The sequence below is a fragment of the Antedon bifida genome, chromosome 3 (genome assembly GCF_963402885.1).
Source record: "Antedon bifida chromosome 3, ecAntBifi1.1, whole genome shotgun sequence".
In the NCBI taxonomy this organism is placed as follows: Eukaryota; Metazoa; Echinodermata; class Crinoidea; order Comatulida; family Antedonidae; genus Antedon; species Antedon bifida.
The window spans coordinates 11,874,610-11,896,101 of NC_136228.1; the positions used below are offsets into that span (position 1 = coordinate 11,874,610).

The window sequence follows — 21,492 nt, forward strand, 5'->3', positions numbered from 1 at the left end:
TCTTCAAAAACAATCCACAAGTTGGTCTGGATATAGACAATTACCAATTAATCACCTTGTAGATCTCTATCAGCAGGGGACTTAGATGTGGGTGGAGAAAGGCTGAAAATAAATTAATTTGCGTTAACATCTGTACCTTTATAAAATGATATTTTTAGGATACAACATGCACAGGATAAATGGACAGTATATATGAATTCATTCCTTGAATAATAAAGTTTATTGATAATAAAGTGGAATATTAATAATAAAATACAATGTGCTAAATATAGTTGATGTTCCTGAATTCAAAGAACTTCTCAACATGTTGTTAAAAGCATTATCATATTTATCACGCAGGCACTTAATTACTCTTGTACTATAATATAGACAAAAAGACCGAAGACTTTTGCATTGGCCCCAGATGTCTAAACAAGCCGCTTAAGAAGACGAGAATGAGACACTCTGTCTGATTCACAACACAGGCCTTATGGATGTAATTAATGAGAATTATATTGATGAGTATTCAAATTAATGCATGATAATTTTGAAAATAATAAAAAAACTAACATTTGTGTTGTTAACAATAACATGTTGATGCCTAAAGCGATACTTACCTACGTTGCCTATGCACTAGTTGTATTGAAACTATATACCGTACTCATGCGAATAACCTCCCGGCCGCCTATTAATATTTAGGACATGTTGATGTCTGTTCTATTAGTATAGTTTGAGAAGAAACTGAGAAAATGTGGCAAGTTATAATGTTAACCAACATTACATTTTTCAAAATGTATCTAGTGTAGAACCATTTCATTGGGACACTTCTATTCAAGGGACTTGGCCAATGAAATGAACAAGGAGATATGTATGTCAACCCTACAGACAACACCTACCGTATTCAAGGCACATGTCTCTATTAAGCGAACATATTGTTTGGTCTCAAAGGTGTCCCCTTAATAGGAGTTCTACTGCATGAATATAAAAAACAAACTATGAAAGCAAAAGTTCCACAATATCTGTTTATCTTGATTAAGTTTTAACTACCGGTACTTTATTATTTAATTTATTGTGAACACCAACATCGTATTAAACTATCCTCTCCAGTCTACACCATGTAAGAGACCTCTCAACATTGAAACACAATCAAACGGTCGTCTTACATGAAATGTATTTAAAACTACTGGTACTACCAAACACTTGATAGAATCAAAGTAATAAATTATGATATTATAATAATTGCAGCATGTGCATGAATCATAACAATACATATTTTCGTTCATGTTCTTTTTTTTTGTCAATCCTTATAACATTCTTTTTCGGATAATATCTTGAATAACATTAAACATTCCTTATTTCTTTCCAATATCTTTTAAAAGTGTAGTGAAGTAGAAATGATTAAACTCAACACTTCAACAAAGAAGAATCTACATGAAAATATAATCTGCACATGGAAACTTGGTATTTATCAGAGAGAATACATAAAAGCTTGAGTAAGTCAGTACAAACATTTTTTTTGTGTAACCATAGATTATTTTAACACCCTGCTCTATGGAAACTTTCTCTACTCTGCAAAGTAGGTGTGGATTTAGTTCTTTTACATTGTGTATAGCCAGTTAGAATGTTTTGTAACCATAGATTATTTTATCTTTGGACACCCTGCTCTATGGACACACTTTCTCTACTCTGCAAAGTAGGCGTGGGTTTAGTTTGTTCTTTTACATTTTGTATAGCCAGTTTGTAACCATAGATTATGTTAACTGTTGACACCCTGCTCTATGGACACACTTTCTCTACTCTGCAAAGTAGGTGTTGAAAACAGTTTTATGAATTGAAAATGTTGTTTTGAAAGGTCTTCTACAATGACTTACATATAATGCATTGGATAGATAGAGAACAAGCTTTTATATACATTATGGACTATACCATGTAACAAATTCTCCATGTGTTATTTTGCTCATTTGAGATGATTTGGCAAGATGTAAAAAGCACCATTAATGCTGCTGCTGGCTTAGTATTCATCAAACCACAAATAAGCAACTTGCTATTCATAATTTTTCCTATGGCAACCTGAAAACATGCAAATCTTTATATGCAAAATTAGCCGACTTAATTCAGCCTCTGTTGAATAATAATAAAAAAAAACTATATTAAAAAAATGCAGACAATTACTAATAACATAGTATGTCATTATTTTACAACATAACTTACAAACACCTGTTAATTTGTAATAGTTATATGCAAACCTAATCAATTTTGTTCTATACAATTATATATTGCCATAGACATCATGAAATGATTTTGAAAAAAAAAAAACCCAGAATAACAAATGCCATTAATTTGTAAATGGAAAATTTGAAACAAAATACACAAAGACCAGAATACGGTGAATATATGCATCATACAATGTAATTTATATTTAAATATATGTATGTCTTTAAATACCACATCAATTCATAGAAATTATTGTTCTAAGTAGGGTCAATGTTTACAACAGTTTCAAATAAATATTACAATTTTAAAAAGATGGATTGCTCATAAAAGAATAACTAGCTTATTGTTAATGTATAATATCTTTAAATTTAGACAGTAAATATATTATATTGTCTTTATCATGAAACGGTTGTTTTGTTTTCAATATGATAAAAGACTAGTATAAGAGCATTGTTTCCTGTTTATCTATTCGGTGGGGTGACGACATGAACCAGAACTGGGCAAAACCAACCTGCCTAGTACAAAAACCGATTATTCACTAATTAAAGAACGCATAACACATGTACTGCAAGATTTAAATCTTGTAATCACAATCGCTCCCGTCTCCTTCAAAAGATGTACTGATTAGCTGTATTATAGAAAAACATCTGCAAAGCAGACGCCCGCCGTTTATTTGAGTAGTTAAAATTTCATCAACTTACAAATTGATGGTAGCATAATAGCTGATCGAATTTTCATTGGTTTTGCACTATATCCCTGGATATACAAAGCAGAATAATTAAACATAAATAACAAATCAATAAATGTATATGTCTTTTTAAATATGACTATTTGGATTAGCATCCTATTGAAGAACTAATGTCTTCTTTTTTTACTTTCACTGTGACTTCAAGGCTAAGGCCAAGAGTAGTGAGCGTTGTTGAATGTGTTGGCTATTTGCGGAACCATTTCCGTTGACCATATTTGGACACACATGCACGCACATCACAAGGTACAGCTTGAGTGGTTTATCAACGCCATTTTTACTTCTTCAAGCGTTCCTGTAGTTTTGATACAGCATGTGGTAGAAGGTTACGAAGAAATCCTAAAGCTCTCATCTGAGCCTGCTCTTCACGGTTACTCACGTGTCGTGATGATGTTGTTTCTGTTGTTGTTGCCGTAGCAACATCTCTAATGGTGACGGCTCTGATGAAGAACCAATTGGGCTCGACCAAATTGACTATATATAGAAAAAATAAACAAATGGCAATATTATATCTATATTCTATAATTACTTTTTTTTTTTTAAATACACAATTTTGTCAGTATGTACATTCATGGCATATTCTATTTTTAAAAAAGCAGCTAAAGGCCAACTCAGACAGCATCGTACGACAAGGCCAACTAAACTTCTTGACTAGTCGGTCCTGTCCCGATTTGAATCCCGACAAAATGTGTCGTCTTTAGATTGTGTCGGTTGTCAGGAGAGCTTTAAACATGTTTCTCCCGTTCTACTATACAAGAAGTCAGTAAACAAATAAATGAGCATTACAACAATATGATATTATTAAGACGTATAATATACCGATGCTCAAGTATTAAGATATTTTTATCATGGGCCTCTATGGACAAATAGATAAAGTACATGACACAGGTGGTGGTGGTTTGATGACATGACTTGAAATCACTGGCGGTGTATTTGCCACCAATTGTATTACAGGAATTACTATATCTACATATTCTGAAAACGCAAAGAATAAACAATTTAAACTGTTTGGAATTGTCTCCATGCTAATCCTATTACAGTGGGATTGCACATTTACACTGCAGCACCTAAAATCAGTGTCAATATATATTTATAATCCTCTTTTATGGAGAAATATCAATTTTTAATATATATGCTATCTTCCCAGGTTTTCAGTCAACATTCTTCATGTAGAAAAAAGTGCATAACCTAACCAAATTAATTTGTAGCATAGCAGGCCTATGCTTCTTGAATAAGCCATAATAAACTGTAGGTCCAGTGTACACACATTGCTCGTGTGTAATTTAAAGTTACATTTTTGAATTTAAAAAAAAAATAAATATCTCTCATTTCAATAGTAAGTTATATATTCCAGGATAATTAGTTTTGATAATTGCTTATTTTGTTGTATTTGTTTAATAAATGTTGTTAAGTAGTAATAATTGATGAAGAACACATATATTTGTGAAAAGGTTTCTATTTATAACTAAAGGACAGCAATGCTTGGTCTCTCACCTGAATCCTCTCTGGTAGTAAGCTACTTGTAGGGGAGCTAGATAGTTGATGCGATGGGCCCCAGACGTTGGATCTTTCATCACGCCAATTGAGACCTATGCCTGGTAGATTTTCTCCTAGGCCCAGGGTTCCTTGGTGAATGGGTGACTGAGATCGTGGTGTAGCATTCGGACTTGTTGGTTGGCTAACAAACGGTGAAGATGGCAAACCAAGATCTAATAACAAAAGAAAATTATTATTATTATTATTATTATTTTAAACAAATAAAAACACAATAAGCTATTACATAATGTTAATTGTTTATATTCTAGAAAGATTGTTTTCTCAGAGGGCACAATACAGTAAAATCTATCAACTATAGAATAACCTCTCAAATGGCACACCTTTATTCAGGGACAATGCTATTAAGGGGACACTTTCCTGTGAAACAAACGAGAGGCAATATATGTTTTACCACTAAGGCAAACTCATGTTAAGGGGATACTTTGTTGGGTGCCAAAGGTGTCCCCTTAATAGAGGTTTCACTGTACACAATACACAAATAAAAGCACTACATAGCATTGAAAACCGAACAAATATATGACAAAATGTTACAATTGCCACTATTTTGGAAATATAATATCAAATATGTTGTTTTATTTTTAGTTTTAAATGTTTATCATTTTAATGACATGCTTTTGAAATATAATATTAGGCTGTAACATTTAAGTGTTAGGAATCAAATAAAACACAAATAGCTGTAAACACGGATAATATTACTGATCATAAACAAGGTTTGTAGAGTTGGCCTAGAAAGGAATGGGTGAAAGAAAGGAGGTGAATTGGGAGACTGTACTGGCCATCTTGGTTCAATCCATCCCTGGGTACACATTACATATTAAAATAAATACGGACCCTTTCCAACAAAGACAGCTTTCCTAAAAACTAGTGCATACAAGTACTTTAAATGGACATCAATAAAAATGTAATAACATTTAAATGTCTAGATTCTGCTACAGAAGTCCCCCAGCTTCTAAATAACATTGAAATTAATATGTCATCATGTTAGTAATACCACACAGCATTCTCATGTGTCTGATACCACGGACTACTTGACTAATGGATTTACTATCATCGTCCCCTTTATGTGGGTTGTTTTACTTGAGGGAGTTTGTTGTGTTGTATAAATCGGTGCACATTTCTTAATTGTGTTGATTAAATGAATATCAAATAACAGCTTTATTTGATAGCTCAACAATATGTCCCCCTGCTCTATATTAAAATAGCACAAAGGAAAAATAGTGCTATACTACATACACACATTAGAAACACAATTTTAAAATACGAATTGAAAAGTAGTATAGCAATTTTCTTTAAAATTGTACGCATTTCTAAATGTACAGTATGTGTATTGATGATATTAATTTATGCTTGTTTTTATTTTATTTTAGCAATAAAAGTGACTGAATGAATACAAAATGAACAAGTTCAGTTTAAGTTTACTCAATATTTTTTTTAAATCATGTTTGGACTTTTAAATTTGATAATGCATTTTAAAAAGTTTTTAAAGCTTTTTAATAGTCATCTACACAATTCATTTGCATTTTAATCATTGTTAAAATCCTTGTATTACTTTCTAAAATTAAGTAGGTGTAAAAATTTACACTTTAAAATATAAATATAAATCATTTATAATTCTTAAAACCAAACCCCCACCTAACTTTCAGAACAATTAAATAATAAATATTGCCGCTGACTAACAAGGTTTGAGGTTAAAGAATGAGGACGGGTTAAAAGCATCAAGCGTTAGTTCACAAGTGGCAATGCTACCAATAACATTAATGACAGTATAATTACATCAATTGAATTGTGTGCGAGTGACTAAGGTACATTAGCAAACTTGTTATCATGCATATTTAATATAACACTACTAATATATTGTATACTAAGCATACCCAACAGACGCGACCTGCTACTCTAGATTTTTTAATGCATTTATTAGCATTTAAATTTCTGTTGAAATATATAGATTGATTGCAAGTATGTATAGTTTCAAATTCAAATATGAATAGGGATTTTATATTGTCAGTGAATAGATGATGTTTTGCTTGTGAAGCATGTCTTGCCATGAATAATCAAGAATTAACAACCTACATTATGATTACCCTTGTGAGCATAACGCACTTGACCTTCCAACAAACATCAATATGTGTTTTACCTCAGGACATTAAAATTCTAACTACTACCCGTTTTTGAATAATAAACCAAACAATAATCGTACACAGCCAGAGGTGGGTGGATCCCTCAGGGATAAATACATATGTAGGTCAACACATAATAAAGCTAACGATGAAATATGCGAAAACACTGATATTCGTGCTTGTACTTTTTGTACAATGTAATTGCCTGGTTCCAAACTTTGTCAAGCATCATCTGCTTTTATAAGCAGTTTTGTTTTTTTTAATGTAGTTTGTTTAATAATGTTCTACTCAACAAACTGGAGCATGTTGTTTGGCACCTGAAGTCTTCAAATATGAATTCACTCAATTTAGGCTAATGCAAAATACATTTATATTTACGAATACATTTAACTTATCTAGTTTTATCAGAATTAGGATGACTGGACAATCGTTTTATTGTCAAATTACGAACAATGACAATATTTAGGTTTAGAATAGGAAAATGTCAAACTAATTGTCATTAACAATGATGTCAATTTGATGCAACATACGTTCCATAAAGTTGAAATGAATCTCTTAACTAAATATATAGCGGTTTCAATGGAGATACAAAATAAAATAAGCAAAAAGCTGGATAAAAACGATACAAAAACAGCCAGAAAAACTTGCAGAGCTTTTGGGCAACGCCAGCCCTTCATCAGTGCAAGTTTATTATATGGATTTATATATAGATACAGAATACAAAATTGTATATACTACCAGAATATTGAAGTAGCCAAGCACTAATGAAAGGATGAATAAAGATGACAATTATTATTATCAAAAACTTACTATCACCCTGACCAGCTGTCCAGGGGGATGGAGTGAAGAGTCTGTAGCCTCCAGTTAACCGTACATTCTCATCAAAAAATCTGGAAAATATTATAATAATAATAATATTAGAAATTAAACAATAGAAAGAAAACAAAAAATGTATTAATAGTTTGTTTAAATAACAATTCAATCGATTAATTTTAGATTTTATAATAGTGTTTGATTAAAGCTCTTTTGTATGTTACAAGGGTCTTTTATTGGAGTTATACCAAATCACATCAAACTACCTAAATGATAACAGAACTAGATGCATGCCTTTTACATAGTGGTATACAATATAGGCTTGAGGGGGAAAATTACAATGCAAAAGATAGGACATTAGTTCAGAAGTTAGATTTACAAAATCCTGGATAAGTCACTGGTTTAATAGCATGTGATAATAAGTGAAATAAACAAATTTGAAATACTGTGAAAAGGTAAAGGCTGAAAATGTGATGAATGAACATGAATATGAATTAACAACAGGCAAATGCTTAAATGTTTTTATTAAGGGAAAATTATATAAAAAATAAAGGTTCTTTTTCCTAAAATTGATATGTTAGAGAATACCAAATTTTATTGAAAGTATAATAACCTATTACACTTGCTTAAATTATCTAGTTTAATTGCTATATTTGATTTTCAAATACCTTTTATCTCGTCCTTTTCTTTCATGTAATTAAACAGATTAATGATCTATTTCAGATAACCCAAGAGAATCAAATATGTGTTTTGTAGATCTGTTAGTGATCGTTCGCATCTTTTTTACCCTATCTTGTTACAAGTAATAATGATTAAATTTCAATTTTTTTATTGTCAACTCATAAAATGAATTTCATAAAGTGATGTTCACTAATAAATCATTCAGTTAATATCATACAACTTTCTTACAATATAAAATAACATAAAGAAAAAAACAATTTCTTACACAAGATCTTTTAAATACAGTATATAAATATAAAGGCAAAAATATTTAATCATTTTAAATTTGTTTTTGCTTATTTATATTGAATTTTATGGGAAATTTTAATTCACAGCATTTTGGTTCCATAATTTTTCTTTATGAATTACAGTAAAACAATAATATACATTTCGGAAACATGTCGAACATTTAAAAAATTGTAAAACAATAATTTTAGTATCTACCCACTCATATACCAAATACATTAAACTATCAGACAAAAACAATTATGTTTCAATAAATTCAATAAATACAAGAAATCTTAAGTTGCATGATGACTTTAAATTTAAGTTTACACAAGATACAGCTTTCAGCTCAGTGTACAGCTTTTTTTAACACAGTTTGAAACTGTTTGTTGGAGCAGTGTAAATCAGACCTGAAAGTACATAGACAGCAATAAGTGATACCTTACACCGTCTAATTACGTATTTTGTCTCTTTTTACCATAAAAACAGCAATTCTATCACCCGGATAGTGTACAATAGTAGAATACATTATTTGGACGTACATCAACCGTAATTGGATTTTATGTGGTGAAACAATGATAATTGATAAAAGCGTTGTGAACAATTTACTTGATGCGGTGTTAACGACAGGCTAATTGCTCATGTCCTAAACTTAATCTCTGCTTACGGTTGATGTGAACTTTCTCACCAGGTTATTTGTCATGGATAACGCTTGCCTGTGTACTTAGAGCATTCTAAAGTATCACAACCAAATCATGATTTCTTTTTATTGAGTAGCACTTAAGTTATAAATGTATAAGGTGATTAATCAAATAAATGTTCCATATTTTTTAGGAGTTACCTAAGTGCCTTGTTGTTGTGCATTTCAATGTATAGAAATAAGAACTAGAATGTGTAAGGTGTTTCAAATAGAGTGTTTTATAGGATAAATAGCAAGATATATACCGCCATGGCATTTATTGGTCGAAAAAGTATTTATAACATATGTTTGTAAGATTAGGTTAAATTGTTGGAAGCCCACTTCGAGACACATGCCATAATCAGTATTTATTCATCAATTAAAAACAGGCTGATATTTAATTTTTCTTGTTGATTAAATGTCATTTATTGAGACTTTCAAACCATTATCAATACTGTAGCATACAAAATCATTCCTATTTTAAACAAATTATAATCACTATGCTATAATTAGGTTGGAAGACATTTAGTTTTGAATAAAATAAAAAAGTAAACCATTATTTACCTCCGCCAAGGAGGTATATGTAATCGATCGCATGTGTTTGTTTGTCTGTTTGTTTGTCTGTCTGTCTGTTTGTTTGTTAGCAGGATTACTCAAAAAGTAATTACAAGATCTTTACCAAAATGAATATACAGATAGATATGTGGTCAAGGACCATTCCATTAAATTTTGGGACCATTTGGGACCATGGTCCCAATTCTGGACCACTTTTTAGTATACTTTTCAGACCTGCTAGTGTTAAAAGATAGGACAGAATTTTTCAAAAGCCAGCGAGCAGTCTTAAAGTAACAACTAAACTGAAATTGCATTTTCTCGAGAACTACTTGTCCAAAAAACTTCATTTTTGTACAAGAGGCAAGAGTTATAATTGGTGATTTGTAATTTTAAAACATAATTTGATTTAATGTGCACCTTTTTTGATGCGAGTTGTTTAAAAAACCTATTTCTTTTCAAATTCACTCGTTTGATTTTCGCGTTGCTGTTCTATTGTTAGTCAACTGAAGCTATTGTTAATTGAAAGGCTTGTTACATAACCATTACACCAAACTCGCATACAAATGTTTGTAGTGAAATTAGCCTAAATCACAAACAGCATTAAGACACACACAAATATATATATATATATTTTTTCCCGGAGAAATCTTATGTAGGAGAATTTTACAGTAGGCGGAGGTATGCACTCTCGGAGTGGCTTTCTAGTTCTCTATGAAAATGTGTAATTTTTATGAATTTTAAATTGGAAAATACGCTTTTGTACATTGTATATGGCTGCTTTGATTTTAACAGTCAATTTATAAGTATCGCAGGTATGAATCCTAAATGAGACATTTTTATACTTATAAAAACTCTGCTGTAAGTATATAATATTATTTTCCATAAAACTAGAAACATACATAATGTTTAAAAAAAACAAATGAAATAACATTGAAATAGTTGATAGTTCTAAATTTAGAAACAAACTTTTGTTTCAAATAAAGAGACAATTATTATTAGTAGTTTATAGTTTTAGTTCAAGTGTTTGATTGTCTTGACATCATGGAATTTTGATTTGACTGATTGATGTGGTTGATATAAAACAAAATATCCGCACTATTAAAGCAAATTGCAACTCACCCCGGTTTTCCGCCGCCGCCAACATTGTTGTAATCATGCCCTCTATTGCTGGTGGGTATATTGTCGCGGCCTGGGAAGTTGATTGCTAGTCTTTGGTTGATTGCTGGACTAGGAGTTTGTCTAGATGAAGGCATGCTATTATCAGGGGTCTGAAGAATAAAGGGAATATATAAAAAAAAGGCATTTAGTTGTATAGTAATACCTTAAGGCTGATTAAAAATGGTTGTAATTTAAAATTGAGTATTGTTATTATATTTATGTTAAGGAAGCCCCATCATTGTGATGTGTGCCCACGGAAGCATTTCGCAAACAAATATTAAAAATGATCCAAACACATAACACACACAAGCATGGTCCCAAGTCTAAAGATTGTGTGTGTGATTATTTATTTTATACTGTAATATTGTCAGTTAGGCCACAAAATAACTCTAATCAGACTACAGACCCTAGGCACATGAAATGGGTTTTGTGTTTTCACATAGACACACATTTAATTAACAAGATTAAAATTAGTCCACAGCTTTTTTCAAAATTGTCTAGCTTTACAGGTGTTCAAATAAACAATCTAAATCAAAAGCACTGTCTACACCATCAAACTAGTTTGACAAAAAAAATGTGTACCCAAATATAGTAGTGATATATCCAAATATGGTATTGATATGACATCATCATGTCCATATATGGGCACATCACATGTTTTTGTCACATAAAGTTTGATAGTGTAGACAGAACTTAACGTTTTACGCAAAATGCTGTTTTTATCAAACAAACCAAGTGGTTTGTTCCCTTTGTGGCGTCAAACTGTTAATTAATTTAGTAATCAATTCAGTAACTTACTACAAGCTTGGGTGCCATTTTTTGCTGGCCATCATTATTCATATGATAATTATATCCATATGTATTACCAACTGGTTGCTGAAATGGTGCTCTATCGTCGCGAAAATTAACCTCCTGATCGATAGCGTTTAACAAAAGTTCATTCATACTCATGATAACTTCCTCCGTCAATGCTTGCATGGTTGCCGAATTGTTGGGCACGTTTGAAGGAGGCATCCTTGAATTATGGCTGTTCAGCTGGTCAAGACTGGCAGGCTGATTTTGATGCACGTCCATACTAACCGGATTAAAATGTCTCATAGAATTGATTTCTGCAGCAGTTGGGAAGATAAAGCCATCCATGCTCTGTGGTGATTTGGTAGGTGTACCTGCTCTTGGATGGTTGATGATACCACCTTGATTCTGCATAGACTGCTGCGGACTGTGTGGTGAAGACTGTCTGGCTCGGAGTGGGTATTGCCCAGTGTGAGATGGTGGTGGTCCGCAGTTGGGATTGTTCATAGAGCGTGTGTGCATATTAGGTTGTGCAGTGGTGGGCGAGTTCAGTTGGGTGGAACTCTCACCAGGACGATGAAATGGTGGTGGTCGATGGTTGTACATCTCTTGGGGAGACATAGGTTGAGAATGAATGCCTTGAGGATTTTGCTGGTAACATTTCCAATCCATCTTAGAAGCCTGTTGATAAGGCTGACGGCTATCATTCGGCCACTGATTAGGTTGTCGTTGTTGAATGTTGCCATGGTTTTGATCTCCTTGCCATGGCATTCCTTTATTCCAGTTTGCTGGCATCATGCCAGGAATATTTTCTTTCATTTTATTACTAGATCCCTGAGGTAATTGGGGATAACCTGAAGGTTGTTGACCTCCAGGGTAATTAGGTCTTGGTGGATTAGTTTGAGAGGGACTACGTTGAGGAGACGACCAACCACCACCAGGGCTACTTGGCATCCCATATGGTCCCATCCCTTGATCTTGCATATGTGGTTGAGGATGTCTATATCGTTGATTTTGATATTGTCCTTGCGGTAATTGCGGTCCCGATAAGTTCTGATAGGGACCCGCGTTGTTGTTGCCTCCAGGGCTGTTGCTACCTTGCCAGGACTGAATATTATGCATAGGGTTTGCTTGAGGTTTAGGCCCTCCTTTATGAAAATGGGGTGCAGACTCTGGATCCCATGTAGTGACTGGTGATTGGTGGTTCTGTTCATGAAACACTCCAACAGGCTGGCGACCTGGTATGGAAGGAGGACTACCAATTGGGGTAATTGAAGAATCAGATTCAGATGATGTCTTTTTTCTTGGTAGAATTGCCTAATTTGTTCAAATAAACAAAACAAAAATGAAATGTAAATAACAAAGCAGTACTGAGAAATATGTTAATTTCAAATTTGCATTTAAAAGGAATAAAACAAGATATAAGATGACTCAATCACAGTTAGTAGGGTTGCACAAAATATCAACAGCATCTTTTATAGGTAGATTAGTTGGCAATTGATATATTCGTTTGGAAGATTTTTTAGTCAAATGGTAAACGCTAAGAAAAGTCTGATTGTGAGTACTAAATTAATGTTGAAAATGCTCCGTTAAGGTGATAATAGTGCCAGTTTGATTGTTGATCTAGATCTTTTCATTTTCAGTAGTATTAGGTATATCACAATGAGTGTTTTTTAATACTTCAAAACATTTCTATGCTTTTACCTGTACAGCAATACTCTGACTTTTTGACTCGGTGCGTTTGTTTTCTGATCGTCTATCATCATGAATTATTTCTTCAATTCCTGCGAATTCCACTTTTCTAGGAGGTCCATCTCTTCCTTTCTTCAACGCTGTCTTCAGATTAGTGTGAGTTTGAATCTTGTTCTCTGGTCTAAACATTATCAAAATAAACAAAATAAAAATACTAAATTTTATATCAATGTATTTACTGTAGAAAAGGTTTAGGAAAGTGATATTGTTGACATCAACAAAAAAATAATAATTTTTTTTGGATATGGATGGAAGAATTTTATACTAAAACAAAAATCAACAGAAATTTGTTTATATGCTGAAACTGATACCAGTTACTTGTAGTAGTTTTATTGAACATAAGTTCACTAAAACATGTGTTATTCAACACAAACTAATCCTAAAAACATGCAATATACTTACTTTGGTTTTGTGGGTAAGAGTTTTTGTTGTTTTGATCTTTGTTGCTGTTTCCTCACCTGTTCTTCACTTAAAGCACACGTAAATATCAACTTACTTGATGTGTCAGATCTTTCGGACTTCATTAAGCTACATCAATCAATTCAATTTTTAAAAAAAATTTCCAAATTAAAGCTGGTTCATACCAAAACGAACAAATATTTGTCTTTAGTGGCGCACCATAAATGTTGGCACTAATATGCACTGTGTAACTGCATGTTTGCATCTGTCTCCTTCAATTTATTTCACAGGGTAAACTCATACATTATGTTCTCCCTTAGAGGGAAAAAGGCCTATGCTGGTTTATCCAGGTAAGCTAGGCACAAAATATTTATATTAAATATGCTTCAAGCTCTACAAATAGGATCACAATCCCACTTTATAAATTTATAGTAAAGTTGAAAATGTATAAGTTTAATTTTGTATTGAGCATTTTTTTTTTTTTTCCATTTTTAAAGCTTACCCCGATTGGTTTTGTACAAGCCATTTTCCATGTTGTACAAGACGACAAACTCTTTCTCTACTTTCCATTTCTGCATTCAAGTTGACTTGATTAAATTCATCAAAGTTTAAAATACTAACAAGCAAAATAAGATTACAATGATTTTAATCAGTGCTGTGATAACATTTTTATCTTTTATATATATATATTTAATTGACTATAATGATTTTATTTGATGTCTATTATTTGTCACCTGTGACGGCGGAGAAAATTTGTACAGCAATTAGTTTTGCTTTTGTTTAATCCTGTCACCATCATGAGTTTTATTATGTTTATTTGTATTGTATTATCATGTTTTTACGAAAAAAATGAAATGAAATTCAGCCTAGAAAACTAGCAAATTGCTAGTAGATTTGTTATAATTGCTAGTTGACAATTTAAAAATTCAAATGTTTGCTGGATTTATTTTTGAAAAAAAAAGTTACTTTTTAGTCTAGCAAAAACTTTATTTGCCAATTTCTGTAAATTCAACTTTTTGTAAAATCAATTTATAAATTATATATATATATAAACATTATAAACACTTGCACTGATGAAGGGCTAGTGTTACCCGAAAGCTAACTTTTCTGGCTCTTTTACTTCATCGTTTTGATTTAGCTTTTCGCTTTTTTTTTGTATCCATTGAGATCCAGCCACTGATACCCACAGCATTGTCATTTTTTCAGTATTTTGCCTTTGGATTTATATATATAAACATGTTTAGTAGTTAGGTTGCTCATTAAGCAGACCGTTGCCAGTTGACGACAAAAAAATAAATGTCTTACCTGTGAGCTTTTTTAAGAGGTAGAAACTCATCAACTTCAATATCTTCCCATAATGCCTGTTTATTTGGATGTACATCAGCAGAATCTTTATACTGAACAAAATTCAGTACTTTTGCTAATTTACTCCATACACTGTACAAAAATAAATACTACATAATTATCGTTTGTGCTAATTAAAATCTAGAAGAATGATCATTACTTGAAAAGGCATGAAGAGCGAAAGGAGAATACATTCTACAATGGTAAAAAATACCAGATCAATGATAAAGTTTAGTTGGACAGCAAATACATCTTTTTCCAGTTAGTAAATTTAGCAAATTTAGATAGATGATGAATGAATGATGTGATGAACATAGTATTTTAACAACAATGCTTTTACATTGCCTTCCAATTAAATATGAATACTAAAAATCCACACAAAAAAAGTGGCATTGTCAAAGCTTGGAATACAACAATTGTAATTTCTCCTAATCTACAACAACTTTACTTACACTGGTTTTGATAGGACAACATCATCTTCAAAAATGTAAGGACGATGAATGAGCCAATCTAAGAAGACCTTTACAGCTGGTAGGCACACCCATTGACGTGCTTTCTCCTGAGACTTTGATGGCATATAGTGCAACATCAGCTGAAACAATGTCACTAAAAAGAAAACATATATATTATAATATATTGCACTGATGAAGGGCTAGTGTTGCCCAAAAGCTCTGCTAATTTTTCTGGCTGTTTTACTTTACCTTTTGATTTAGCTTTTTGCTTATTTTATTTTGTATCTCCATTGAGATCCAGCCACTAATATCCATGCACAGCATTTTGTCATTTTTTCAGTAATTTGCCTTTGGATTTATGTATAATAATATTAATACATTTATTAACAAGGCAAGTGTAGAATACATTTCATTTCAACTTGGATATATAGTCAAATACAGTATAAAGTATAATAATGCAAGGAAATACAACACTATGGTCAACCTCTATTTAGGGCCAACCCTTATCAATAAGTGATGCATGAAGAGCAGTTGTTATTTAAGAGCCAGAACCAAGCCTCGACAAGCCTATCATTGGTGATGATGTCTTTTAATTTAAATTATAGAACAGAAAATCACAAAACTTAGCAACAAAAAAAACAAACAATTAGCGAAAATAGGACCCAAAAGTTGAAATTGCAAAAATGTAGGGTATTGAAGAAGTAGTAGTTAGTCTTTCTGCTGCTTAATTATTTGCATATTGAAATAAATAATGAAATTTAACCTGTTAAATTAAGGGTTAGATTCCATGACTGAATCTCATCCTGTGTGAACATGTCATCTGAGGTCACGACTTCTTCATGGTCTTTTTCACCATCCACATTTACTGTCTCTTTATCAAGATGTTTAATATGGTGTAGTGTGAACAGATTGATTGACATCATTTGAACAAGTTGCTTTGCTGATAGTGACTCCTGCGCCAAGTGTGAACGGAAGTTCTCTTCTAGCTTATCACGGATCATTGATGCAACTTGTAAATCTAAATTGATAAAATACAGCATGAGAAAAATATAATTCTAGTGAGACATCTGGATGTATGTACATTGCTTTTTTTAAGTAGAAATACAGTAAGCAATTGTTTTATTTATGATTTTTTTTGGGTAGTAGGATTAAATAAAACATAACAATCACTATACAGTTTGCGGTACACTACGTATATTTAGTTCTGAGAGGAACTGTTGAGTTTCTCGACATTGTGATCAATATACTTTGATCGTTCTCAGGAGTGAGAATGTAGAAAGCCCAGGAAACTGGAAATATAAGTGAAATTGGATGGGACTGGTGTGAAAACTAAAACAATAGCAAGTTCACCATGGGAGGGATTGAAACTAGCTATAGAATAGCATTGTTTCTCATGAACAATGGTGAATGGAAACTTTCGCCATGCAAACCTTCAAACAAAAATCACTATACATAAACAATAATATAGATTTATTTGGGCCTAAATATCAATTATAACTATATATTAATGGCTTAAGAATCATCAATGTTAAATAATTGGTAAAGAATATAAACAAAAATATCAATTTATAACTTCTTACCTGCATCTCCCACAGTGAGGTGTATGACAGCATGGAACTTGGTAAAGAAATGAATCAATTCAACAAGCTTCATTTTAAAAAGCTTCACTTCATCTCTACATAGAAAAACATTTTAATAAAAGATTATTTTGTGCTGTTCTTCAAACTATGATCATAAAGTAATAGTCTTAAAATGCCATGTCAGACAAAGAATGCTAATATAGAGGGTTGTATACGTCATTATACATTATTATCTTTTGGGACTCCCCTTTATACTCAGGGGACATCACCAAAGGGGACAATCTCATGTAATTACTATGAAACTATAGCCAACTCCTATTCAGGGAAAACCCCTATCCCAGGGAAACTTCTATTAAGTGGACACATTGTTTGGTTGTGAAGGTATTGCCTACTGTATATGTGCATTGGCCATTTTTGATTATGAATATAAATTCAAATCTAGGGTGGGCTTTGACTATTCCAGTAGTCAGTCTACCACTACTTGAAATATATATCTATTTTTATCTTAACTAATAGTAGTTTGTTATATATGTACTTGTGACTCTTAGTCAACAACTTGTATCTTTCTGGCATCAGATAGATCTTTGTGATAGATAATAGCTATACTTATTATAATGTAACAAAACTATACTCACTTATCAACAAGCTTTGCAAAGGTACTCTGTAAATTAGTAGATGCAGCCGGGAAGGGGTGTCTAACAGCAGTGCTTCGAACGTAAAAAAACGTCATAGCTAACTGGTCCCCACGTGACGCTGCTACAATCGCCAGTTGGTTGTAAGGTTGTCCACTTGAAGGAACTAGCTTAGCTGCATGCCGATAATAGCTCTCTGCCTGACTAGTCTCCAATCTGTAACGGGCTAGGATGAAAACAATAAAAATAAAAATGTTGGAATCTCAAAATAGCATGCATTATTAAATTATATGCATTTAAAAAGTGCATATACTTTTAAAATATAGACCAAATAAATATACTGGATACGGATACTGTAGTTTGAAACCCTTTAAAAGACTTTTATTCATTTATTTGATTTCTGATTACATGTAAACAACAGAAATATAAAAGAGAAGTACAAATCACCTTTAGTATAAAAGTCTATAAGAATACCTATTAAATTGTGCATATTTTAAATAACACATTTTAAACATACACAGGTCTCCGAGATGTACGAGACAATACTGACAAATGTAGAGACAGGACGCATGTTGCGCTTGCTTCAGTTTGTGGTGGTTTGGGTTCCTGTCGTCAAGGATACCTAGTTTAGCTGGTGTTACACGACATCCCAGCCTCAGTTCAAAGGCACTGCATAGTTCCTGTAGAAGCTAAAACACAATCACAGCATGTATTTATAACAACTGTTTAAAGCTCTGTCTACATTATCAAATTTTATGTGACAACAAAATGTGATGTGCCTATATATGGACATGATGATGTCATATCACTACCATATGTGGGCATATCACTACCATATGTGGGCATATCACCACCATATGTGGGCATATCACCACCATATGTGGGCATATCACCACCATATGTGAGCATATCACCAACATATTTGGGCATATCACTACCATATTTGGGTACACCACAACATGATGACTTAAGTTTCTGATTGGGGCCAATGGTACTGTTTCTGTAACAATTTGTATCTTCAAAGTATCCTCCAGACTGAAGTTAAAACTATTTCTCCATACTACATTTTACTTATAAAATTATGTAATAATTAATCAATCAATCAGTGGTGGTGGCAACGTCGAAGAATTAAGGGACTGGGGCCAGTGTTGGAGGATTTACCATGTTTTAGCTAAAGTTAATAATTTGCATTTACTCTGGTAGTATCTTGAGAAACAGACAAAACATTCAATCCTTGTATTTTTGTTCATACAGTCCTCCATCTTGGGTCACTTTCAAAACATATTCGCTCTTAACAATTCTAGAGCCTTATTTAATGTAATTTACCTGGAGGTAGAAGCCACTAGCACTGTCTAGGAATAATGTCAAAGTTGCTTGCAGTTCTGTACGTTTTGGATTCTATAAGAAAGTATAGTCTTGTATAACTTATCAATTGTCAAAAGAATTTTGCTATACTAATATTGAGATATTCTAACAATAAATTAAAATAGTATATTTCTGTGTAAAATCGATTATTTTTTCAATTTATATATTTAAAAAATGCCTCAAATTTAAAGTCAATTTTGGTGATTTTCATTTATTTTCACGCAGTGACATTTTCAATGTTGTTTATATTAAATTTCTTACAATAAACAATAGAAATTACCCTTTAATAACTTAATTTATGTTTAATTTCTAAAAATGTATAAAGATTTAATACATACCGTCTTGTCCTTTACTTTTCTTTGCAAGATGTTAATTTGATTCTTAAAGACATGATTCCACAAATCTTGCTCTACTTTTTTGTCGAGGGCAAACTCAAGATTGGTTACGAGAATTTGTTGATAGAGGTCCAGGAGCGTCTGGCGGGTTACCCAAGTTTCAGCATTTCCCTCTGAATTATAAATAAATACATTTCCAAATAATACTTACTTTAGTTAGTACTATACTCGACTTTATTAGTACATTTATTATGCACAGGATGTCTCGTACTAAATGTGGGGAAATGTCTAATTGGGTTGAATTGTGCACAACATTTTTCATGTACAGCTGCCACTAATCAGTACTCATTTGTATGTCCACATGGGTTGAGATGGAACAGCACAGTACACTGGGATAACTCCCTAATCTTCCGAAAGATGCTCTGGGTTTTAAAAAGTGCACACAAGCCACATTGTACACTGTACACGCCGGTCTTCTTATCCGAGAAGATTTGTTGTAAACACCAGAAACATATTTTAACCTGTGCCGATTATGATTATGGTTTTAAGCACCCCTGCCTTAACCACTTGGCCATTCAAATCTATTCAATATAGTATACAACTAATCAATGTTTATGAGATGAAATATTAAATAGGACAGTTAGACGATTCCACCCCTCCCCCCCCCCCCCTTCCATTCAATGAATACAAACAAAATTTGATTTTTAACACACATACTATTCAAATTATACGAAATGAATTCATTAATTTTTTTACGCTTACCTAATTTTAATAACAATTAATATCCAGGCTAGAACCACCAATATAACTCTACATTCAATTTATGGATTAGTGGTGGCTTGTTAACTTGCTATAGCATTTGAAACTGATGATTAAATAGTTTAGTTGAGTTTGTTGATAATGTAATTAGCATTTAAATAATCCGCTAATTGCAACCTGGTTTACATTTGGAATGTGATTTTCAAAAAATATCCACGTCTTCTAAAAGGTACCGGTAAATGTCTCAATTTGTAGAGGTTGTCTTCTGTCCTTTCTACAGTATGTCAGTTTATTTTTTGTTTTTAACCTTTTTATGTGAATAGGTAGAATGAAATTCTGATTGTTTCTTGTTGCAGCGCAATTAATGTCCATCATATTTAGGCACTGTGAATATTATTATCCACTGTACTTTATGCGGCATAGCATCCACAATGGTTTTCGTAGCATAATGCGATTTTTTTGCAATCTTCTGATATATGATCTTTGGTATTAATTAATATTAATTAATATGTCTTTCCTACAGCAATACAATTGCTGTCAGTGTCATTGCAAAATTTAATATTGTCTAAATATGGGAAAACATTACCTACCTATTATTTTTGCCTTGAGTTCATTAGCTCGCCTGTTAAGATAAAAAACATAGGAAATTTCAATTTGTTTTGTTAACAAAAAAGCTAGTTCTTATGTTCGCACCAATCTCAGATGAAAAAAACAATCGAGCATGCACTACAAAACACTCCACTACGTCCACGGCATGGCAATCCACTTTACTGTGTCTGACTGAGCTCATCAATAAAAACAGCTCACTCAGTCTCAGGTATTCCTACCACCTAGGGCCTACAACAAATTAATTTATTACTCCTATTCTATTAGCACAGCTTCAGTTCAGGCTCATCACATATGCCTGTCAAAGTATATTACAAGAAGCAGCCTCTAAAATAGTAGCCTGCCTTTTATAGTATATGCATATAGGTAGAGTACCAGACTAGGCCTAGGCCCTATCTTTAGCTGGCTACCTAGCTAGGACTGTACCAGGCATCCGACCCCCAGCCCAGGTAAGCCTCATACACTCTCCTCCTCATACAGGGTCAAGGGCCTTGGAAATAGTAACGTATACTTCTACCATTTTTTATACGCAAACAATAGATTTTTAAAAAGCAAAGGGTACAGAAAATGTTTCTCTTACCGGAGCAACTGAGCACAACTCATTACATTCCTGCGAAGTTTGTAAAGTTGTCGCCCAAAAATTATCAGTTCGTGAACTCCGCCGCCATTATTGTATATTTCTATAATTTGTGTTCAGTTATTTTATTTGAGATT

At 32.6% G+C, this 21,492-nt stretch overlaps 1 protein-coding gene across 1 annotated transcript; it reads right to left on the reverse strand.

Moving 5' to 3' along the window:
- Positions 1-1,574: 1,574 nt before the first annotated feature.
- Positions 1,575-21,445, reverse strand: LOC144837188 (uncharacterized). Its single transcript, XM_078692206.1, has 19 exons — positions 21,359-21,445; positions 20,763-20,794; positions 19,417-19,586; positions 19,040-19,111; positions 18,231-18,402; positions 17,717-17,939; positions 17,082-17,176; positions 16,265-16,519; positions 15,502-15,655; positions 15,011-15,142; positions 14,208-14,321; positions 13,709-13,834; positions 13,259-13,427; positions 11,561-12,871; positions 10,724-10,872; positions 7,423-7,502; positions 4,433-4,647; positions 1,741-3,412; positions 1,575-1,627 (listed from the first exon to the last, which is right to left on the reverse strand). The coding sequence occupies exons 1-18, from the start codon at positions 21,379-21,381 to the stop codon at positions 3,314-3,316; spliced, it is 3,591 nt and encodes a 1,196-aa protein (XP_078548332.1). The 5' UTR covers positions 21,382-21,445; the 3' UTR covers positions 1,575-1,627; positions 1,741-3,313.
- Positions 21,446-21,492: the final 47 nt, after the last annotated feature.

Coding starts and splice junctions, on each gene's coding strand:
- LOC144837188 (XM_078692206.1), bottom strand. CDS start 21,381: ATGAGTTGTGCTCAGTTGCTCCG. Junction 17,940..18,230: donor CGTACATCTCGGAGACCTGT/GTATGTTTAAAA, acceptor TTTTCATCCTAG/CCCGTTACAGATTGGAGACT. Junction 16,520..17,081: donor CCTCACTGTGGGAGATGCAG/GTAAGAAGTTAT, acceptor TTATCAATTTAG/ATTTACAAGTTGCATCAATG.